The 22,274-nt window shown below is 40.8% G+C and overlaps 1 protein-coding gene across 1 annotated transcript in view; it reads left to right on the forward strand.

Annotated features, from left to right (window-relative positions):
• Positions 1-4,970: 4,970 nt before the first annotated feature.
• LOC118359139 (polypeptide N-acetylgalactosaminyltransferase 18-like) overlaps positions 4,971-22,274 on the forward strand; it is an 85,850-nt gene continuing 68,546 nt past the window's right edge. Inside the window, exon 1 of the mRNA XM_052481287.1 lies at positions 4,971-5,600. Within this exon, the coding sequence (XP_052337247.1) occupies positions 5,363-5,600 (238 nt within the window). The 5' untranslated portion in view covers positions 4,971-5,362. The remainder of the gene's footprint in view (positions 5,601-22,274) is intronic.

Below are 22,274 nucleotides of genomic sequence, written 5' to 3' on the forward strand. Positions count from 1 at the left end.
AAGTTTCATACGACTAGACGATTTGAGATCCATTAACGGCATCACAACAAAAGGGAGGCCCAGAAAGGCAATTAGTGTACAGCAGAGCATGTAATTCAGGAAGGAGGATGCATTGTTGGGGTGGAGGATGAGGAATGAAGGGATGTGACGGAAGAGGTGCAGCGCCTCCAACATTTACCTTTATTAGCCTTTCACCTCTGACCAATGTCACATACCGTGCATAAAGGTTGGATCTACAGTGCATTCTGAATGTACTCAGACCACTTGACTTTTTCCACATTTTGTTACGTTACAGCATTGTTCTAAAATTGATTCAATTGTTTTCCCCCTCATCAATCTACACGCAATAGCCTATAATGGCAAAACAGATTTCTAGACATTTTTGCAAATGTATTACAAATAAAAACCTGAAATATCACATTTACATAACTATTCAGACCCTTTACTCAGTACTTTGTTGACACATAGGTTACAGCCTTGAGTCTTCTTGAGTCTTCTTGGGTATGACTGTCACGTTCTGACCTTTATTTCCTTTGTTTTGTATTTATTTAGTATGGTCAGGGCGTGAGTTGGGTGGGCAGTCTATGTTTGATTTTCTATGATTTGGGATTTCTATGTTTCGGCCTAGTATGGTTCTCAATCAGAGGCAGGTGTCATTAGTTGTCTCTGATTTTTTATTTTTTATTTTTTTATTTCACCTTTATTTAACCAGGTAGGCTAGTTGAGAACAGGTTCTCATTTGCAACTGCGACCTGGCCAAGATAAAGCATAGCAGTGTGAACAGACAACACAGAGTTACACATGGAGTAAACAATTAACAAGTCAATAACACAGAGAAAAAAGGGGAGTCTATATACAATGTGTGCAAAAGGCATGAGGAGGTAGGCGAATAATTACAATATTGCAGATTAACACTGGAGTGATAAATGATCAGATGATCATGTACAGGTAGAGATATTGGTGTGCAAAAGAGCAGAAAAGTAAATAAATAAAAACTGTGGGGATGAGGTAGGTGAAAATGGGTGTGCTATTTACCAATAGATTATGTACAGCTGCAGCGATCGGTTAGCTGCTCAGCTAGCTGATGTTTGAAGTTGGTGAGGGAGATAAAAGTCTCCAACTTCAGCGATTTTTGCAATTCGTTCCAGTCACAGGCAGCAGAGTACTGGAACGAAAGGCGGCCGAATGAGGTGTTGGCTTTAGGGATGATCAATGAGATACACCTGCTGGAGCGCGTGCTACGGATGGGTGTTGCCATCGTGACCAGTGAGCTGAGATAAGGCGGAGCTTTGCCTAGCATGGCCTTGTAGATGACCTGGAGCCAGTGGGTCTGGCGACGAATATGTAGCGAGGGCCAGCCGTCTAGAGCATACAAGTCGCAGTGGTGGGTAGTATAAGGTGCTTTAGTGACAAAACGGATGGCACTGTGATAAACTGCATCCAGTTTGCTGAGAAGAGTGTTGGAAGCAATTTTGTAGATAACATCGCCGATGTCGAGGATCGGTAGGATAGTCAGTTTTACTAGGGTAAGCTTGGCAGCGGTAGTGAAGGAGGCTTTATTGCGGAATAGAAAGCCGATTCTTGATTTGATTTTCGATTGGAGATGTTTGATATGGGTCTGGAAGGAGAGTTTGCAGTCTAGCCAGACACCTAGGTACTTATAGGTGTCCACATATTCAAGGTCGGAACTATCCAGTGTGGTGATGCTAGTCGGGCATGCGGGTGCAGGCAGCGATCGGTTGAAAAGCATGCATTTGGTTTTACTAGCGTTTAAGAGCAGTTGGAGGCCACGGAAGGAGTGTTGAATTGAGAATCATACTTAGGTAGCCTGGGTTTCACTGTGTGTTTGTGGGTGATTGTTCCTGTCTCTGTGTTTTGCACCAGATAGGGCTGTTTTTGGTTTTCCACGTTTATTGTTTTTGTTAGTTTATTCATGTCTAGTGTCTTTATTAAAAAACATGAATAACCACCACGCTGCGTTTTGGTCCGCCTCTACATCACCTAAAGAAAACCGTTACAATGACGCCACAAGCTTGGCACACCTGTATTTGTGGAGTTTCTCCCAGTGATCTCTGTAGATCCTCTCAAGCTCTGTCAGGTTGGATGGGGAGCATCTCTGCACAGCTACTTTCAGGTCACTCCAGAGATGTTCGATCGGGTTCAAGTCCAGGCTCTGGCTGGGCCACTCAAGGACATTCAGAGACTTGTCCCGAAGCCACTCCTGCATTGTCTTGGCTGTGTGCTTAGGGTCGTTGGCCTGTTGGAAGGTGAACCTTTGCCCCTAGTCTGAGGTCCTGAGCAGGTTTTCATCAAGGATCTCTCTGTATTTTGCTCCGTTCTTTCCCTCGATACTGACTTGTCTCCATAGGGATGGTGTCAGATTTCCTCCAGACGTGACGCTTGACATTCAGGCCAAAGAGTTCAATCTTGGTTTCATCAGACCAGATAATCTTGTTTCTCATGGTCTGAGAGTCCTTTAGGTCCCTTTTGGCAAACTCCAAACGGGCTGGCTGTCATGTGCCTTTTACTGAGGAGTTGCTTCCGCCTGGCCACTCTACCATACAGGCCTGATTGGTAGAATGCTGCAGAGATGGTTGTCCTTCTGGAAGGTTCTCCCATCTCCACAGAGGAACTCTGGAGCTCTTTTAGAGTGACCATCAGGTTCTTGGTCTCCTCCCTGACCAAGTCCCTTCTCTCCCGATTGCTCAGTTTGGTGGGGCGGCCAGCTCTAGGGACAGTCTTGGTGGTTCCAAACTTCTTCCATTTAAGGATGATGGAGGCCACTGTGTTCTTGGGAACATTCAATTCTGCAGACATGTTTTGGTACGCTTCCGCAGATCTGTGCCTCGACACAATACTGTCTCGGAGCTCTAGCACAATTCCTTCAACTTCACGGCTTGTTTTTTCCTCTGACATGCACTGTCAACTGTGGGACCTTGTATAGACAGGTGTGTGCCTTTCCAAATCATGTCCAAACAGTTAAATTTACCACAGGTATACTCCAATCAAGTTGTAGAAACATCTCAAGGATGATCAATGGAAACAGGAAGCGCCTGAGATCAATTTCAAGTCTCATAGCAAAGGGTCTGAATACTTACAGTATGTAAATAAGCTATTTCTGTTTTTTATTTGTAATAAATTAGCAAACTTGTCTAAACCTGTTTCGCTTTGTCATTATGAGGTAGTGTGTGTAGATTTATTTTTATTGAATCCTTTTTAGAATAAGGCTGTAACGTAGCATAATGTGGAAAAAGTCAAGGGGTCTGAATATTTTGCGAATGCACTGTCGATAGAAGAAGACAATGCAAACCATGCATCAATGAATCGCTGTGGTGCTGAATATGTTATCTTTGCTTTACTGTAAATCCATTAACTTACAAAATAATGACGCCATATTGTTCAAGCGCTGAATCGCTCGTTAGAGGGGAGGAAATAATGCCTTTCCACCAGTACATTTGCATTCCTATGAGGCATAAAACCAAAGTCTCAATGTGCAGCTGAACTCACGCTGGCATCAGAGATCAATAGCCATCTCAACTTTACATTATAATATTGCATATCCATCTTCCATGATGCCCCCCATTGAGCGGCTGCTGAGATGTGTCAGTGTTTATTGTCGTTTTCAGGCCTGCAGGGGTGAAATCCTTTATAGGCCTGCAGGGGTGAAATCGTTTATAGGCCTGAGGGGTGACATTTCTCTCATGCTTTCATGTTCCAGAGGAATACAGGGGGAGAGGGATCAAGGCCCTGTCTGATGCACACAGCAGGAGCAACTGGGCACACTGGGTTCCCTCCAGAAGGAGCCATTGTGCATGATGGGGTTGGTTCTAAGACCATTGAAGGAAGAACTGGGCCAAATGCTTTCACCATGGTCCCCACTCTAACAGTTGTAGCCTGTTTCAAGTAGGCTTCTCACTCAGGGACACCTAAATGCACACAGCAAAGATAGATTTCTGTGCCATTGTGCAATGAAATATGTTGTTGTGCATGCAGGGAAAATGTGTATTCTAAGTGACTGATTATAATAATGATGATGAGGATGAAAATGTGTTTCAGCACCTTATTGTTTTGTTTGGCCGTCTGTTTGTCTCCTTCACTGTGTCCTCACATAGCGTAACTGTGATGACCAATGGAAATGTAGTAATTGGGTTGTCCAGTGTTCCCCCCTTTGGAGAGAGAATAGGCTTAATCTACAAGCAATAAGCAGGACACTGTTATGAGATAAACATGTTAATTTTCTAACATTAACCTTTCCTGTCGAACTGATGAAGTAGTGTGCACAAACACTTATAATACACCTTACCATTTAGGTCCCAGTGTCTCTATCTTGTGGCTTGATAAAGTATTGCAAGTGATCTCTCACGCTCTTACTCAGTGCCACATCCATTGGAAACAAAGTTGAACGTTCAATTTGCAGGGAGACGCTATTAAAAAAATTGGTCATTAATTTATTTGGATACAAAAAAGATTACATGTCAACAATTACCTTAAGCGACATGGGGATAATTTTGTCACAAGAACAACATATGACATACCAACTGAGTGTTTTCTCCAAGCCAATCAGTCTGATTGTCTGTAAAGGTGGCAATATTTAATACGCTGTCATCTCTAGGATATGTTTACTAGGCCTACTCTTAGTATGTGACAGGTTGCAGATGACAAGAATGCATGTGACAAGAAATAAGTATTTGACAAGAATTTAAATGTCACATTTTACAATGTAAATTGTAGCCTAGGTTGAATCTATTCCTTGATTGGACAACAGTAAAGTCAAACTTCAGTCATTGTATGACTTCTTGGACTGTACAGTAGCCTACCTTTATATCAAAATAGGAACATCGTGAAATTAGTAATTCCTATCTATTAATTATTAGTGCAATGAAAACCTTCACAATAACCCCCCAATCTAAATGGATAATTGTGGAAGTGAATGCACAGTAGCCTATTACACAATTTTACTATTGTTTCTCATTGGACAGCGGTTAAACGCATGTTCCACACGCCTTCTGTCTGTCGGTGAAATCGCGGCTGGTGTGGACTTGCAAATGAAGCGAAATAGGGAACGTTCGTCACCAAGACAATCACCTTTACTTTCCAACGACTGAGATTTTTTTCTCTCCATTTTTGACCTACCTATTTGGATTAAATCATAGCCTTCTGCGCGTGAAGGCAGAGTGCGGTTATTGGATCCGGAGGCGCTGGTTGCCCGCATTTGCAGAACGAATTGCATCGTTGTGGAGTTGTAATTTATCCAGGTTGCTCTCAAGTGACGCGCATAGCACATTCTAGGATTTTGGTGGGCGACAGTCGCACTTGTCCTCTGGTGTATTGAATTTCGTTGGCTGTATGGAGGGATGTCGGGATGGCTTGCACCAGGAGAACCAAAACTTTGGTGTCTACATGCGTGATCTTGAGTGGCATGACCAACATCGTGTGTCTGCTCTATGTTGGATGGGTCACTAATTATATCGCGAATGTATACATCAAAGTCCCTATGCCTGTCCCAGAGAAAAAGTTAGAAGGCGATAAGAAGGGGGAAACCCTACGGATCATAGAACGACTTGATCGACTTGAGAATGTGGTCAACCAGCACATACAAGGTAAAGTAACCACTACACGGAGCAAGTATCCTTTACTTACCGTTTGATAGATTCTGAGTTGCATATGTTTAATTGCATTGAATGGATGGTTTGCGATGCATTAATGATATCGACCTATGTGAATGAGCCTATATCTCCAAACTCAGCAAATAATGACATTGTTGATTTATAACATAAGATGACCCTAACATTTTCCTTTATGAATAATGTGACCAACATTTGTCATCTCCTTACTTTGAGTGGTCTGCCTGTCTGGACCATGTGACAGAAAGGGAAAAGGACAATGAGATCATTGAAAAAGCCATTTATTATTCTCTCTGGAGGCAAAATTCCTAGTAGTCTATGTATTATAACTGGAGCAGTGTTGGTGAACTTAATGGCTTCTCCCACAGCATGAAATATACATATAGTCAATGTGTAGCTGCAGTTATACTCAACCTCATTGTTTGCTGTCTCTCACATGCTGAAGCTAAAACCCTTATTTTTCATACATATACATTTTGGCATAATTGTCCATTTTTTGTTTTGCATCTGCTCATCAGGTGTATTATGACTGCCTATTGTGAAACTATTGAAGTTTGTTTTTCTGTTAGGCCAATAGTCTCATGAAGACTGTAGTGTAGACTGTGAATGTGAAAACTAGCCCAGCATACTGTACGTATCTGCTACAATGTCATCTATTTTGAGCTTTAAAACTCAATGTCAAATGTACTGGGACTACATTTTGAAGGATGTTATATCAATGTAATATGTAACACACAGTATATACTGTACCCAAACAGAGGTTGGTCTGTTTTCCCCGGACATAGCGTTGGAGATACTGTTGAACTTGCAGCGAGTGAATTTCCACAGACATCATTTTTGTTATACTGTTCTTTATAGTATTATCTCACAAGCTCAATTGCTACAGAATGGGGCCATTAATTCAATTAATCTAATGGTAATCTGATATTAAAAAAACATTGAATATCCTTTTGACTTTGGATTCCTCTTGTGTTCTTGGGAATGTCTGGATTTCCCTTCTCAAATTCCTTCAGGCTTTGCCTCTAGCTTACAGCATACAGTTACTCCATACTCATACTGTAATTCTCTCCCTCCCTTTTTGTGTCATGATTTGAGCTTCACTCTTGTCAACACAAGAGAATAATGTGAACCAGGCTCTGATTTGACAGGTAGAGTATGAGTTACAGGGAGACACCCATCCCTAGGTCACGGGCAGAGGTGGACTTCACTGAGCTGTGAGGCACCATACATAGTCAAGCCTGTCTGGCCAGTTGTGGTGCCAAGACTACATTTCCCTATTTGGCACTGACAGAGAGCAGCCTGTTGAACAGCGCTCTGTACGTTTTCTGTGTAAGAGTGTCTGCCTAACTGTCTCATCTCCTCAGGAAATGTTTGGACTATTTGTGTTACTCAAAAGGGGAAATGTCGCATTCGGTCAGATTGTAAAGATCAATTCAATGTGGCACAGAACACGGAAACACTGGTAGGACAGAATGCCCTCTGTCTATAGCACTATACTGTATGGATGACGGGTGGACTGATAAAACATGCACTGTAACTCAGCTGTGCATGCATGTTGATTTATATAATAATAATAATATAATAATATATGCCATTTAGCTGACGCTTTTATCCAAAGCGACTTACAGTCATGTGTGCATACATTCTACGTATGGGTGGTCCCGGGAATCGAACCCACTACCCTGGCGTTACAAGCGCCATGCTCTACCAACTGAGCCACAGAAGGACCATCACTCAGCCTATTAGAGGACCTCAGATTTGAGATAGGTTTGAAGACACGGCTTGGGCAGGCATAGAAAAATGTGGATTAGTTTTGTAGAATAGTAAACTAGGAAGACTACTACTCAGAACACATCTAGTGTTCTGTTTATCTTGTCAATGTAACTGCCAAGAATTAAAACATTTCTAGTTTGCTGTCCCTGTAACTGTCACACACACACACACACACACACACACACACACACACACACACACACACTTTTGTTTTACTATCCTTGTGGGGACCAACAAATATATTCCCATTCAAAATCCTATTTTCCCTAACCCTAAATCTAACCCTAACTCCTAAACCTCTAACCCTGACCGTAATTCTACCCATAATCCTTATTGTAACCCTAAACCTAGCTGCTAAGCCTAAAATAGCCCTTTTCCTCGTGGGGACCGGCGAAATGTCCCCACTTATCCAAATGTTCTCGTTTGACTATACTTGTGAGGACTTCTGGTCCCCACAAGGATAGTAAAACAAAACCACACACACCTCAAGCGCTGCTTGAGATGTAAAGATAATGCCCCATGTCCGATAGTGTGTCACTGCATGTGGGAAGGGAACATTTTCACCGGTACATTTTCACCATGTTGGATACAGACAGTCCGTTAAAATGTGTCTGACTGATGTCACCTCCATACTCAATATATATACGGCTTGAAAACTCCTCATATCAGTATTTGATGATTGAGGGCAGTGGTCTGCATTTGTCTAAAGAGAGCATAAGGCACTGCACACAACCCTTGATTTGTATTAAGCAGTCACTGAATGAGGTTTGGCTGGGTGCTGAAAAGTCCACACACGCCCACCATAAGTGCTGTTACTGCACTCTACGGCATTCTAAAGTGCCTATTAGGACATCCAATAGTCAAAGGTATATGAAATACAAATGGTATAGAGAGAAATAGTCTATGCATTATAATTCCTATAATAACTACAACTTAAAACTTCTTAATTGGGAATATTGAAGAACTGGGAATATTGAAACACCAGCTTTCATATGTTCTGAGCAAGGAACTTAAACGTTAGCTTTTTTAGATGGCACATATTGCACTTTTACTTTCTTCTCCAACACAGTGTTTTCACATTATTTAAACATGTTTCATTATATATTTGAGACTAAATATATTTTATTTATGTATTATATTAAGTTAAAATACAAGTGTTCATTGTTCACTCAGCATTGTTGTAATTGTCATTATTACAAATATATATATATATTCGGACGATTAATCGGTATCTGTTTTTTTTTGTTCCTCCAATAATCGGTATCGGCGTTGAAAAATCATAATCGGTCGACCTCTAATAGAATTGTGTCTTGTGCTGTATAACACTGGGCATCATTCAGGCATCAACCACTCAGAATGATGGTGTTTGTATTGTAAGTGTGAAGTGTCTTTCCTCCTGCAATGTGTTTACCTGTCTTTTTATGAGCATACCAGCGCTCACATTTGGAGCCGTTCAAGAGTGCTCCTCTACACAGGTAACTGCGAATTCACTTGAGAGGTCCTGAGTCATAAAAAAGTGAATATGAAACTCAAAGGAGTTTTCTTCCGTAAAGTACAGCTGTGCATCAGAGACTTTACTATAGATCTCCCCTCTGAACACGAGGAAAGCAAAGACAAAGTATGGGTGTATTTAATGGTGATTGTTTTTGTGAGAAGGCAGTCGTCCTCTGGTTTATTTTACCTCGGGGGCTGTATATTACCCCTGGGGATAACTAATGCTTTGTTGCTGATTCAGAAGGAGATGATGATGCTATTTGATTGGAAGGCCTCAATCAAATCAACCTGTCAAATCAATTGAAAAGCCCTCTAAATCACAATGAGTGTTTACTCTTGAGAAGAGGAGCGAGAGAGGGGACGTGTGTGTGTGTGTGTGTGTTATACACTCCTTGCTGGAGGGCAGGTAATAAATGCTGTATAATGGAAGAAGACATGTATAGCTGATGGTTTTATCTTTTTGCATGGTTTTGGCTATAGAGCACTTATCTGCCTTGTTGCTTCCACAAAAATATCGCCCCCCGTATTCTGCCATGCCAAGTCAGTTTGCCCCCAAATCCTTTCAATTAAATATTGAATGACATAATGGCTGCAAGAGGCAGCAGGCGTTGACCAAGTGTCATAATAATACATTATGCTTAACTTGCTGAATATACAGTAAATTGAATATGAATATATCGAAAAAAGTGGTTCTCTTGATCTAACATTAGAACACAGGCGGTGTTCAGCTGATCTGCTGACTGTTGGGAAGCTACCCAAAATACTAATCAAATCATTGGCGATGCCAGGTTACTTTTGTTTTTTGTAAACGTTACTTAATGCATCAAAGACTAACACACGCAACCCAAACCGGCTACGCGCGTGCACCAACGTGCTCAAATTTATTTTGTCCCCCAACACCAAACGCAATCACGACACGCAGGTTAAAATATCAAAACAAACTCTGAACCAATGACAATAATTTGGGGACAGGTCGAAAAGCATTAATCATGTATGGCAATTTAGCTAGTTAGCTTGCACTTGCTAGCTAATTTGTCCTATTTAGCTAGCTTGCTGTTGCTAGATAATTTGTCCTGGAATATAAACATTGAGTTGTTATTTTACCTGAAATGCACAAGGTGCTCTACTCAATTAATCCACACATAAAGCAGCCAACCAAATCCTTTCTAGTCATCTCTCCTCCTTCCAGGCTTTTTCATCTTTCAACTTATATGGTGATTGGTATCTACATTTTCATAGTATTACCACGACAACCGACAAAACATTTAGTCTTTCAATCCACCACGTGGGTATAACCAATGAGGAGATGGCACGTGGGTACCTGCTTCTATAAACCAATGAGGAGATGGGAGAAGCAGGACTTGCAGCGTGATCTGCGTCATTAATAGGAATGACTTCTATTTTAGCCCTTGGCAACGCAGACACTCATTGGTGCGCGCGAGCAGTTTCATTAGATATTTAGTTACAGTCGGAAGTTTACATACACTTAGGTTGGAGTCATTAAATCTCGTTTTTCAACCATGCCAAAACTATAGTGTGTTAACAATACATTTGTGGAAAGTCGGTTAGGACATCTACTTTGCATGACACAAGTCATTTTCCAACAATTGTTCACAGACAGATTATTTCACTTATAATTCACTGTATTACAATTCCGGTGGTTCAGACGTTTACATGCAATAAGTTGACTGTGCATTTAAAAATTTTGGGAAATTCCAGAAAATTATGTTATGGCTTTAGACGCTTCTGATAGGCTAATTGACATCATTTGAGTCAATTGGAGGTGTACCTGTGGATGTATTTCAAGACCTACCTTCAAACTCAGTGCCTCTTTGGTTGACATCATGGGAAAATCAAAAGAAATCAGCCAAGACCTCAGAAAAAAAAATTAGACCTCCACAAGTCTGATTCATCCTTCGGAGCAATTTCCAAACGCCTGACGATACCACATTCATCTGTACAAACAATAGTACACAAGTATAAACAACATGGAACCACACAGTCGTCATACCGCTTGGGAAGGAGACGCGTTCAGTCTTTTAGAGATGAACGTACTTTGGTGCGAAAAATACAAATCAATCCCAGAACAACAACAAAGGACATTGCTGGAGGAATGCTGGAGTAAACCGGTACAAAAGTATCTATATCCACAGTAAAACAAGTCCTATATTGACATAACCTGAAAGGCCGCTCAGCAAGGAAGAAGCCACTGCTCCAAAACCGCCACAAAAAAAGCCAGACTACGGTTTGCAACTGCACATGGGGACAAAGATCATACTTTTTGGAAAAATGTCCTCTGGTCTGAAGAGACAAAAATCAAATATTTTGGGCTGTAATGACCATCGTTTTGTTTGGAGGGAAAAGGGGGAGGCTTGCAAGCCGAAGAACACCATCCCAACCGTGAAGCACGGGGGTGGCAGCATCATGTTGTGGGGGTGCTTTGCTGCAGGAGGGACTGGTGCACTTTACAAAATAGATGGCATCATGAGGGAGGAAACGTATGTGGATATATTGAAGCAACATCTCAAGACATCAATCAGGAAGTTAAAGCTTGGTCGCAAATGGGTCATCCAAATGGACAATGACCCCAAGCATACTTCCAAAGTTGTGTCAAAATGGCTTAAGGACAACAAAGTCAAGGTATTGGAGTGACCATCACAAAGCCCTGACCTCAAACCTATAGAACATTTGTGGACAGGACTGATAAAGTGTGTCTGAGCAAGGAGGCCTACAAACCTGACTCAGTTACACCAGCTCTGTCAGGAGGAATGTGCTAAAATTCACCCAACTTATTGTGGGAAGCTTGTGGAAGGGTATCCAATACATTTGACCCAAGTTAAACAATTTAAAGGCAATGCTACCAAATACTAATTGAGTGTATGTAAACTTCTGACCCACTGGGAATGTGATGAAAGAAAGAAAAGCTGAAATCATTCTCTCAACTATTATTCTGACAATTCACATTCTTAAAATAAAGTGGTGGTTCTAACTGACCTAAGACAGGGAATTTTTATTAGGATTAAATGTCAGATATTGTGAAAAACTGAGTTGAAATATATTTGGCTAAGGTGTATGTAAACTTCCGACTTCAACTGGAAGTACCCGGCTTTGTACTGGCAATCTTTATGTACTATTAAGGGGCCAATGAATATCCTCATTTCAGAGCAGAATGCAGAAATGCTGTAACCCTTTTCCCTCAAAGGGAAGTGGAGATACAGTATCTCATTCTCCCATGCTGCCTTTTAACTCTCAGAATGCCTCTTAGCAACTCCCACAGTTAATTACCTTTGCAGGTTATGGGTTGGTAGAATCTGGGTGTCAGGGTAGCATTGGTGCCACGGTAACAGAGTAGAAATGCTGTCCTTTCTCTACAGGGTGTCTGTTCTTTACAGAGTACAGCCTCAATGTATGTAGTGGTTTTGGGATTGACAATTTACTGGAATGACAATTAAGATCTACCAATCCAAAGGGAATGTGGTGTCAGTGAAAGTGTGCTGAAGCAGGGGTGGAGTGTGAGAGTGTGGAAAGGGAGTCTCCAGAATGTTGATTTGCTTTACCAGTAATGGAACGATTATTGAGTTACAGAGAAACAAATGCACTGGAGGACTATTGCTAATGAAAACAATTAATTACCTTGAAACCAGAGGGCAAAAGCATCATGAAGAAAATCAAAATAAATGAGAAATTGTAACCTCCCTTGCAAGTATTTCAGTTCTGAGTGTCCCCTGACAATTTATTCTAAACAGGAAACTATTTATGGCACTTCTTCAAGGCTGCTGTTCCATGTTTATTTGAATTAACTAATACAATAGTGTCTTCATGTAATTGTTGTTAGTCACTACTGTGATTCTGAGGTAGATTTATGTCTCATTTCTGGAGAAGTGTAAGGAGGAGGTTATTGTTACGGTTTACTCCGTATCTGCTATAATATCTAGAATGCAACGTACAGATAATTCAGAACAGCGTTTAGAAGTGTCCCACTGAAACAAAAGCATTTGACAGCCCTCTCTGCCTATACCATGATTAAGATGGCCCCATGCAGACTCTGCCTCTCCTCTGTACCCAACCATCATCCCAAGCAATTTGTCTCAGTCCCTCATATCTGCCCAGTCTATTTGCTAAGTGCATACATGGGCACAAAGACAGCTTGTGTTCCACCATACAGACTTTTTAGGGAAGGCTCATCTCCATGTGGCGAAACGAGGAAGCTGAGTGAAGGTGACAGTAACTTAGACAAATTGGAGTGCTTTGTTTTTACATGCTAGATTGTCTACCCATATTCGTCTGCCATCCCATTTACTTCATAATTCATGCCTCTGAGTAAGAAAGTAACATTTTGGTTTGAGCAGAAAAAGCCCTTTATTTCTGAAGTTCTACAGTCTTTCTAGTTTTCTAATACTGTATTATTCTTTGATGTATTGATTTATGAGTAGGACTATTTTCTCATAGAGCAGGAAACATACCAGGATGTACTACACATGGGAAATGCACAAACTCATTTTCTTATTTAGGAATTCATACAGAAACTCGGTGGTGCAAATCGAGGTCGTGCAGAACACAGAACAGTCGATGACTGCATTCGAAAACAGGTCTGGAGAAATTTACAGATGTAGGATCTAAATTTGAGCTATTTCGCTACAGCAGGAAAATAATCCTGTGAAGTATTATGTGGATTATAATTCATGTACATTTTTGTAGGGGTTGATGCATTTTTCAAAGGGAAAATTAAGTCTGAAATTTTCAATTACAAATTACAAACTTCAGAAGCTTTTTTAAACCGTAAATACACTACATGCCCTGCATTTCAGGGAGGTTCAACTGCAACACAGTGATCAAATTAAGATCCTATCTGTAATGAAGATGTCTTATTCCGTAGGTAGTGTGTGCAGGTTAAGACATTTAAGGTAGGGTATCGCTGGAGCTTATTGGCAAAGAGGAAAAGAAGAGTTGTTCTTATTGCATGCCTTATTTCTCTATGCCTCTGCACCTCTCCCTGATGAATCAGCAGACTACAGTTGTAGGATCTTAATTTGATCACCCTGTTGCAGGAGAACTTTCAAACGTAGTGTATTTGAGGTTTAAAAAGGCTTCTAAAGTTTGACATTTTCACAGACATTTCAGACTGAATTTAGCCTTATGAAAAATGTATCAACCTCTACAAAAATGTATATTAATTATAATCTACATAATAATTCACATTTCCTGTTGCTGCAGGATATTTTAACCACTGTAGCAAACTGGCTCAAATGAATATCCTACATATGTATCCTGCTGAAGGTTGGTGTAAACCATGGATTGATAACCCAGAGACTGAAGGAAGTGAGACAGAGAGAGATGATGACGGGAAGGAAGGAAGAGACTCAGCAGGAGACTGCATCACCAGTGGCCTGCCCGAGGATTCATCACTGTTAACCCTAATTGGGATGTTAATCAAAATGCATATGTCTCATCATGTCCCCTACTCACTGGCTCCCAGGGCTTTTAAAACATTAATAATCCATCACTGATCCAGAAGTGAACCGAATGGACCTAACTAACTGTTATACTGTGGGTCATTGTGTGTTATTCTATGATAGTTATTCATTGCCACGTGCGTAGCTGGGAGACTATTGAGGTTGCTGCTGTGTCATTGTCGTTGAACCGTCAGTGAGTGAAACAACTCCCTCCTGCGTCGGTGTTCTTATTACGGAGTGTACTGAGTGGAGAGGCTTTCTAACTTATACTAACTATTGAGTGAATGAAGCAGCTAATTACAGAGGAGACACTTTTTTCTCCCATATCTTGAGCAGGGGATTCTAATTAGCGGCAATGGGACCTAATTGCTGGTTAATTAGAGGGAATGAAGAACCTGTGAGGAGCTACGAATATAGGCCCAATCAGCCAGAGTTGAACATTCCCTGATCCTGACAGAAATTAGTGCTCCATTGCAGACTGGCATTTGTGCTGATGTATTGGGAGAGAGTCCTACTAAGGCATCTCATACCCACAGGATGTTGAAAATCAGCCTCAATTATCACCATGTCTCATTTGATAATTTTTACCCTGGAACTTAATTACTTCGTGCCGCTAAATTCTCCTGTTATCTAATTGTTTTTCAGTATTCCTCACAAACCACCTGAAGGCAACACACACACCACACAGGTTTATTTTCAGATGTTCATTAAAATCACTACAGCAATTAGCATCTGGCCACTTTTGTCCACTGGGCTGCAACACGTCCTGTTATTCATAATAGCTATCACCAATCCATATAATCACAATCTGCCCTGTGCGCATTAAAGACATGCCCCATTCATGCTGTCGTGTTTTCTTATAGTGCACATTAATACTACCAGTTATAGTAATGTGCCTTCCTGTGTAGGCTATCTTTATATTAATTCATTCATCATTATATTGAACATATTGCAAGTACAGTAGGGCTGTGGGGGTCATGAAATTTTGTCAGACGGTGATTATCAAGCAAATAACTGCCGGTCTCACGGCAATTGACTGTTAATTAACATAAACACGTTTAGCATCTCCTGGCTTCCACACACAGCCTACAAGCCACTGATGCAGACCTTTGGAACATCTACATTTTAAAAAGGTTAATAAATAAATCCATGTAATATAGCATAGACCTTCACAATAAATCCATGTAATATAGCCTAGACCTTCACAATAAATCCATGTAATATAGCCTAGACCTTCACAATAAATCCATGTAATATAGCATAGACCTTCACAATAAATCCATGATTTATTTTAGACAGGTATAAAAAAACATGATATGAAGAAAATGTAGTCTTATTTCAGAAGAACAGAATAGCAGTTGTCCTTATGTTAGGCCCTGATCTGGTTATGCCATATGGCTGTGGGCTACACTAGTTCATTTAGCAACAAGAGTTGCTTAGAATCCACACAATTTTTAAATATTTTATAGTATGAAGAATACAATTGAACATAGCTGAATAAAATTGAAAAAATATTTTCTTCAAACGATTTCCAAGGAAGTGCACGCAATTCTGTGTTGAGCGGTTCACAAAGAAATAGGTCCTCATATATGCTTAATATCGAGTTATTTATGCAACGTTAGTTGTGATATAAACTTTGGGCTATGTGTTTAGATTGTAATACATTCTGGAGCTGCACGATGCAACTCTAATGATGATTGGAAAAAATTCTCATGAAAGGCATGAGCTCTGATTTGTTTCTTGTGCAGGCTGCACAAACTTCATCAATCACTCATTCTCAATTTGACAAGCACTTGATAATATTCTCAACAGACTATGAATTTCCCAGCAGCATCCCCCTTTTGTGGCCATAATGCCCCCTAAAAAAATCCATGCCTTTTGCGGTGGACATTGTGCCCTTGGGCTTAATATAACAATTATAATTCCCTTCTCCCGGCTGTGGCACTCCAAAGCGCCTCTCACTCATGTGGCTCTCTCAGATATCTCAATTCTTAGCCAATGCATTATCAGGTCCTTCTCACAGGCATCTCAGCTAAGAAGTAGGCTACAAGTGAAGACAGACACATTGGAGATGTAACTGCGCGTATCCCTCTTATCGAGTTCCGAGGCGCATATTGAAGATGTTAGAAGAACTAGGCTTAGTACAAAAGTTGACCTAAAAATGTTTAAAAGCAATGAGGCTGATGCAACAGATTACAACATTTGACTTAAAATGTTGATAAACAATTAGGCTATTTCAGTAAGCTATAAGCTATAGCTTATATAGCTATAGCTTATAAGCAGTAAGCTATAAGCACGAATGTTACAAAATGCAATCAATTAGCAGGAAAACACTGTTCTCAAAAATGACTGCAAATGCATACGGTACATGCAACAATTTCAAAGACTTTACTGAGTTACAGTTTAAATAAGGAAATCAGTCAATTGATATAAATTCACAAGGCCCTAATCTATGGATTTCACATGGCTGGGCAGGGATGCACCCTTGGCAGATGGGCCCACCCACTGGGGAGCCAGGCCCAGCCAATCAGAATTAGTTTTTCCCCACAAAAGGACTTCATTGCAGACACAAATAGTCCTCACTTTAATTGTGATTCAAAAAGTATCAAACATATAGGCCTATGGACTAAGCTACATGAGCTGTGCGACTGTGAGGTGTGCAACTTTTTTTTTAAAGTAGCAAAAAAAAGGCATGCACTGTTTCTTGCCTTACTACACACACTGGGCATCATTCACAAGTGATAATACATCATTCACAAGAATTGTCACCCATCAGATGATTCTTAACTTAATGTTGTCTTTTCATATTCTCAATAATATATATGTGAAATTGGTTTTGATTTAGAATAGACCATTATCATGCTCCTGTCTCGAAACATGCACTTAAGTCGTGAATGGAGGACACTTTTCCCATGGTTCATTTTTATGCCAGCCAGGAAGGCTATGCTCCTGTTGTTAAGCAAAGCAATCTGCTTTAATATTAGGATAAATAAATATAGTAGACTTAGCCTATAGAAAGCTGATGGGATCCTCCTCTTTTTAAAAGAGGGCATCAAAACTGTTTTCTCACGCAATTGCATAGCCTATAGAAATGTTGCGCAACAAGAGCTCTCATGAAGTGTTTGATTTGATTTTTCGAAAACATTTGCATTGATGTCAGAGTGATTAGAGGGACAATAGAGTGCTGAGTACCAGGCAGTTAGCAAGTTTGGTAGGCTACTAATGACCATCAGCAGCATCAGAGCTTGGAGAAGCCAAGTTACCATGACTAAATGGTCTTGTGGAATTTGGTGGTAATATGGTCAACGAAACAGCCCTAATCCCAAGCATGTTCAACTGTCACTGGGCATTAGCGATGTCCATCATTAGCCATACTACTGTAGTTGTATTGATGTGGACATATAGACATGTTGTAGTAAAACTAGTAATGTATGATTGCAGTCTAGATGTGAAGTTGTCATATACTGAAAGGGAACGTAAGACAGCACCCTTCTGTCTGTTTCAAGGCCAGAAGAGACAGTTGCAGGTGAAGACAAAGAGTCATTCTGGCCTCATTGCGTCAGGAGTTTTGGCTGAAGCCAAAAACATTTGCAAGCAATGATGTTCTTTGAAATGCTGTTAGTGGTAAAAGCATGCAGGTACAAAGACTATAAGTGATGATTTGCTTTGAAGCCAGAGGAGCGTGCACGGTTCAGTTGAATCCCATTGAGTGCACACACTGTTGTTTTTTTGTTGGAGAACCACAGACGACTCAAAAGATTAACTTTGAACAGATGTTATTATGAGGGGGAAATCATCCATGCCTGCACTATCAAACCTCTCCATTTCTGCCAATGGGCAGAGGGCAGAGGTTTAGTCATCTCTGTTTCATCGACTGACTAATCTCGTATGGAAGGACAGACCTGTAGAAGCAGACAGTGGCCTATGAAGACACTGAAATTAAGTGTAGCTCACTCAAGAGACTGTCTTGAAACATAACGTTGGATTGGGTTTAATAGTTAAAAAAAAAAAAATTAAGCAGTTTCCCAGGAACGGTTCAGGTATGCTTCAAGGCAAGCCCCTAATCTGCTCTGCTCAGAAAGAAGACCCAATGATGTGTAAACCTTCCCACTGTGTTAACTTTGCAACCTGTGTCGGTGTGTTTCGCCTCTGGCATTACCATGTAGGCGCGTCTTGTAACCTTTGAATCGAGAGAAAACTGCTTCAAAGAATATCAACCACTCTCATTATCCCATCCTCTTTTGATAACTTCATTCACCTTACGTCAGAGAGAAACCCTAATTATTTTCACTTTAAGTTGTGACATTAGCATGAAAGACAGTAGCCTTAAATTCTAATTTTAAGAGAATGATAATGTATTTACCCTCCAAGTTCAACTCACTCGTCCTCTTCTCTCCAGTTGAACTTGAAAGCCCAGTGTTACATTTGCATTAGCATACGTCAGATCCGAGGACAGATAGCAGCCTGTCCTCTGCTGTTTCAGTAAACTATTAAACTTGGGGTGTTGGTGTCAGATGCCTCATGTTGAAGAGCACAGACCACAGGGCTGGTGGAGGAGAGCCCTTTATGCATCTGTTTCCACAGGGAACCACTACAGAGACGACTTTGTGTTACTGTAGGACGTGATGCTAGGTGAAGTTATCAGGCCCTTTGAAGCTCAGAGCTTGCACCTGAATTGCATCAGTGTCACAGGGGACATCTTCCACATTGACTGCAGCAGGTGCATCAGCAGAAACAATGTGGGGGTATTTATCATACACAATATTCAGAAGTTTCAAATATTTTCTGTTTTAAATGTTAAAAAGGTCTCTTCAACTTGTCAACACTGGTTTAGTCCTGTCCATCTCTCAAGAGCTGTCACTATGTCACTGCAGGCCATTCCTGAAGGAATGCCCAGAGATATGAGTGGTGTTCTGAATCATGGCATCTCTACTCCTGAAATAGTCTGAGTGATGTATTACTTGTTCCCACAACTGCCTCTGACACACAGGCATCACAGATGTGTGCTCAATTAACATGAGGTTTTTGTACATTTGAGAGACATTGATCTGTAAACCTCATTACTGATATCTGTAGCATGTGTGGTTGCTATATTCCACTTCCTCATGAAACCTTCCTCTTCTGCAGGCGTTGTTTTTGTTTTCAAAACCTCATCTGTGAATGTTTGTATCTCAAAGAGCTGCTGTTGTTTCTATTGATTTAGAATCAAGGCCATCAGCTTGTATAGAGAAGTAGCCCACGCCAGTCAGAGGCTGAAGTGGAGCCAGAATCTTTGGTCATAAAATGAGTTTATGCCAGGAGTGCTCTGCTCTGCTCTGCCAGCCTCTCTCCTCTGCCTCTCTGTTCCACCTCCTCACTGCACAAGTGCAAGCCATCAAATATTCACTGCTGCCTTTAGAATGCAAATGCAAAGTGTTAAAATAGATCCAATATGTTTGAAGGTGGTGATACTGGAAGGACTGAAGTCATTACCCATTCTCCCAAAATATACTTAAAATGTTGTTTGCATTCGCATCCGACCCCCTCCACTGAATTTTGTACAGAACTCTCATGAACTCAGGTTGAGCATTCCAACAGCGGTAGTGTTGGCTCGCTGCAGTTTGATTCTGTTGGACCCACAAAAGGCTCCTTGAAATGGTAGTGGTGCATTCATCAAAGAGGATAGCCTGAAGTGTATGATGTGCATCAGCTAGTACTTCTCACACTCATGACATGATCCCTCAGACCTCAGGTCACAGGTTCAGGTTCAGCCTCATTAGCTACTCCCGCTCTCTATCAGTTATTTAATCAATTCCCTAAACCGCAATTATTCAGATAAACATCTATGTGAAGACAAATAGCACAGCGTGGAGAAGGTTAGAGGAATGTTAACAACAAACCTGATGCAGGTATTACATTCTAAAGTTAGTTCCACAACAGTGTATTGTATTCGCTTGTTACATGTTTATATCAACTCTGATGACAATTCCCCATTGTAGAAAGGATAGTACAGTACTGCTCTGTAACAAAATAACTATTTGTCTGATACATCTGCCGCAGAGGGACAAGAGTGAGCCATGGAAATAAAAATGCTGAAAACAAATTAGCTCCCTATTTAAAAATGAGATGGAGAACAAGCTACGTTGTTTTATGCAATATAATAGGGTTCTTAGAACTCTGTTGTGTCTGTGTGAACTGAGAGGAGCTTTTGAGATAGGGGTATCTGGAGCTGACAATTGATTTATGCCATAGAATGAGGTGGTGTTTCTGTACTGCAAAGTACCAGGGACAAGATCAGAGCCTTGTCTTAGGGGACAAACTCTGTACAGTCTTCATAGCAAATGCTATCTGCCTGGGGGATATCCCTTTCTCATATATCAAGTCTCACCTTGGGACTCATTCCACACATCTGTTGTTTGTCATGTAGACTAAGGGGGGCTATCTTTGCCATATAAAAGCTTTTGGTATTCTTTGTGTCGGAGGGTGGTTTGTCGACCAGCCATTGTTATTGCAGGGCACTCACGTCATTCACTTGTGTGTGTGTGACCTGCTCTCCTTATTAATAAGTGAATAAAGATTTAGTTTAAGTATAACTCTAACTTGTGTGATAATATAGAAATAACCACTACAGCTATGAAGGGAAAATACTGGAGTTTTGGTGCAGGGGTGGCAGCGTAGCCTAGTGGTTAGAGCGTTGGACTAGTAACGAGTTCAAACCCCCGAGCTGACAAGGTACAAATCTGTTGTTCTGCCCACTGTTCCCAGGCCGTCATTGAAAATAAGAATGTGTTCTTAACTGACTTGCCTGGTTAAATAAAATAAAATAAGGTACAGCCAACTAGTGCAAAACTAATTTTGCGATATATTCAAACTGATACGATACAATATATTGTAAAAATTAGTATCCTGATATTAAACTGAATAAATGTTTTCCCCCATCTCTAGTAATAACTCTACAGCAGGCATGCTGCACAGAGCACAATGCAAATAATGCCTATTTAGTAACAATATATTATTTCTTTGTTCACAGCTTTGAATGTCTTCATGCTATGGTTGGAGAATATTGTCCAGCCACCAGCAGCTTGAGAAGAACAGAAAAGAGAATGGTCTTGAATTAAAAGGCTACAGGGTGTATTGTGTGTTACTTCTGAAGGCTCTCAATGGATACTTCTGAGCTGCCTTTCATAAAAACCCAGTTTGAAGCTTTGGAAAACAGATATTCTGACAAAACATGACAGGAAGGATATAGCCACCAGGCAGGGCTTTGTCAGTCTGGCACAGAGGGCAATGGCAGCCATCAGCGGCCAACCGCTTTGTCTGACCTTAGGTGTTAGCGAAGCTGCACAGCGAAAACCTTCCCTCTCATGTGCTTTAGTGGGGCATCTGTGGAGTGGTGATAAGGAGTGGACTGTTTAATTTTTCCCCTCACTGCAGACATTTTCAAGTCCATTAAATCTCTCATAGCACGTTCTGGAATTTAAGTTAGGGCAATTGTTTGGTTCAGAATTTATGAATTTGCAACCCCAGTCGTGATAGTGATAGCACATGTTGTAAAATGATAGCTGGGTTTATTGTCATAAACCCCTCAAACAGTAAGGTAAGCATGGATATGCTTTACTCTGATTACAGAATTATTGAACGCCTAAGCATTTCTTCCTCTCACTGTGCTGCATATGCCAGGAGACTCTGCCATTTTCTATGAATTAGAGCTACAGTTTAAACTTAATCTTATCACATCTGAGTATCGGTGTTACTGCCAATTCCACATCCCCTAGTCAATTTCAATTAATCAAGTTCACCTCACATGGGAGTTTTACTTCGTTTGATGATTTTGAAGGGAACACTTCTTTTAATAGTATAAGAACGATGGCTCTAGTGTTTTCTATGCCAGGAGATAGAATCAGCATAGACGTGTGTGATGTAGAATGCTTTTTTTCTCCAAAATGCAGAG

This window comes from Oncorhynchus keta, chromosome 2 (assembly GCF_023373465.1).
Source record: "Oncorhynchus keta strain PuntledgeMale-10-30-2019 chromosome 2, Oket_V2, whole genome shotgun sequence".
Lineage (NCBI taxonomy): Eukaryota > Metazoa > Chordata > Actinopteri > Salmoniformes > Salmonidae > Oncorhynchus > Oncorhynchus keta.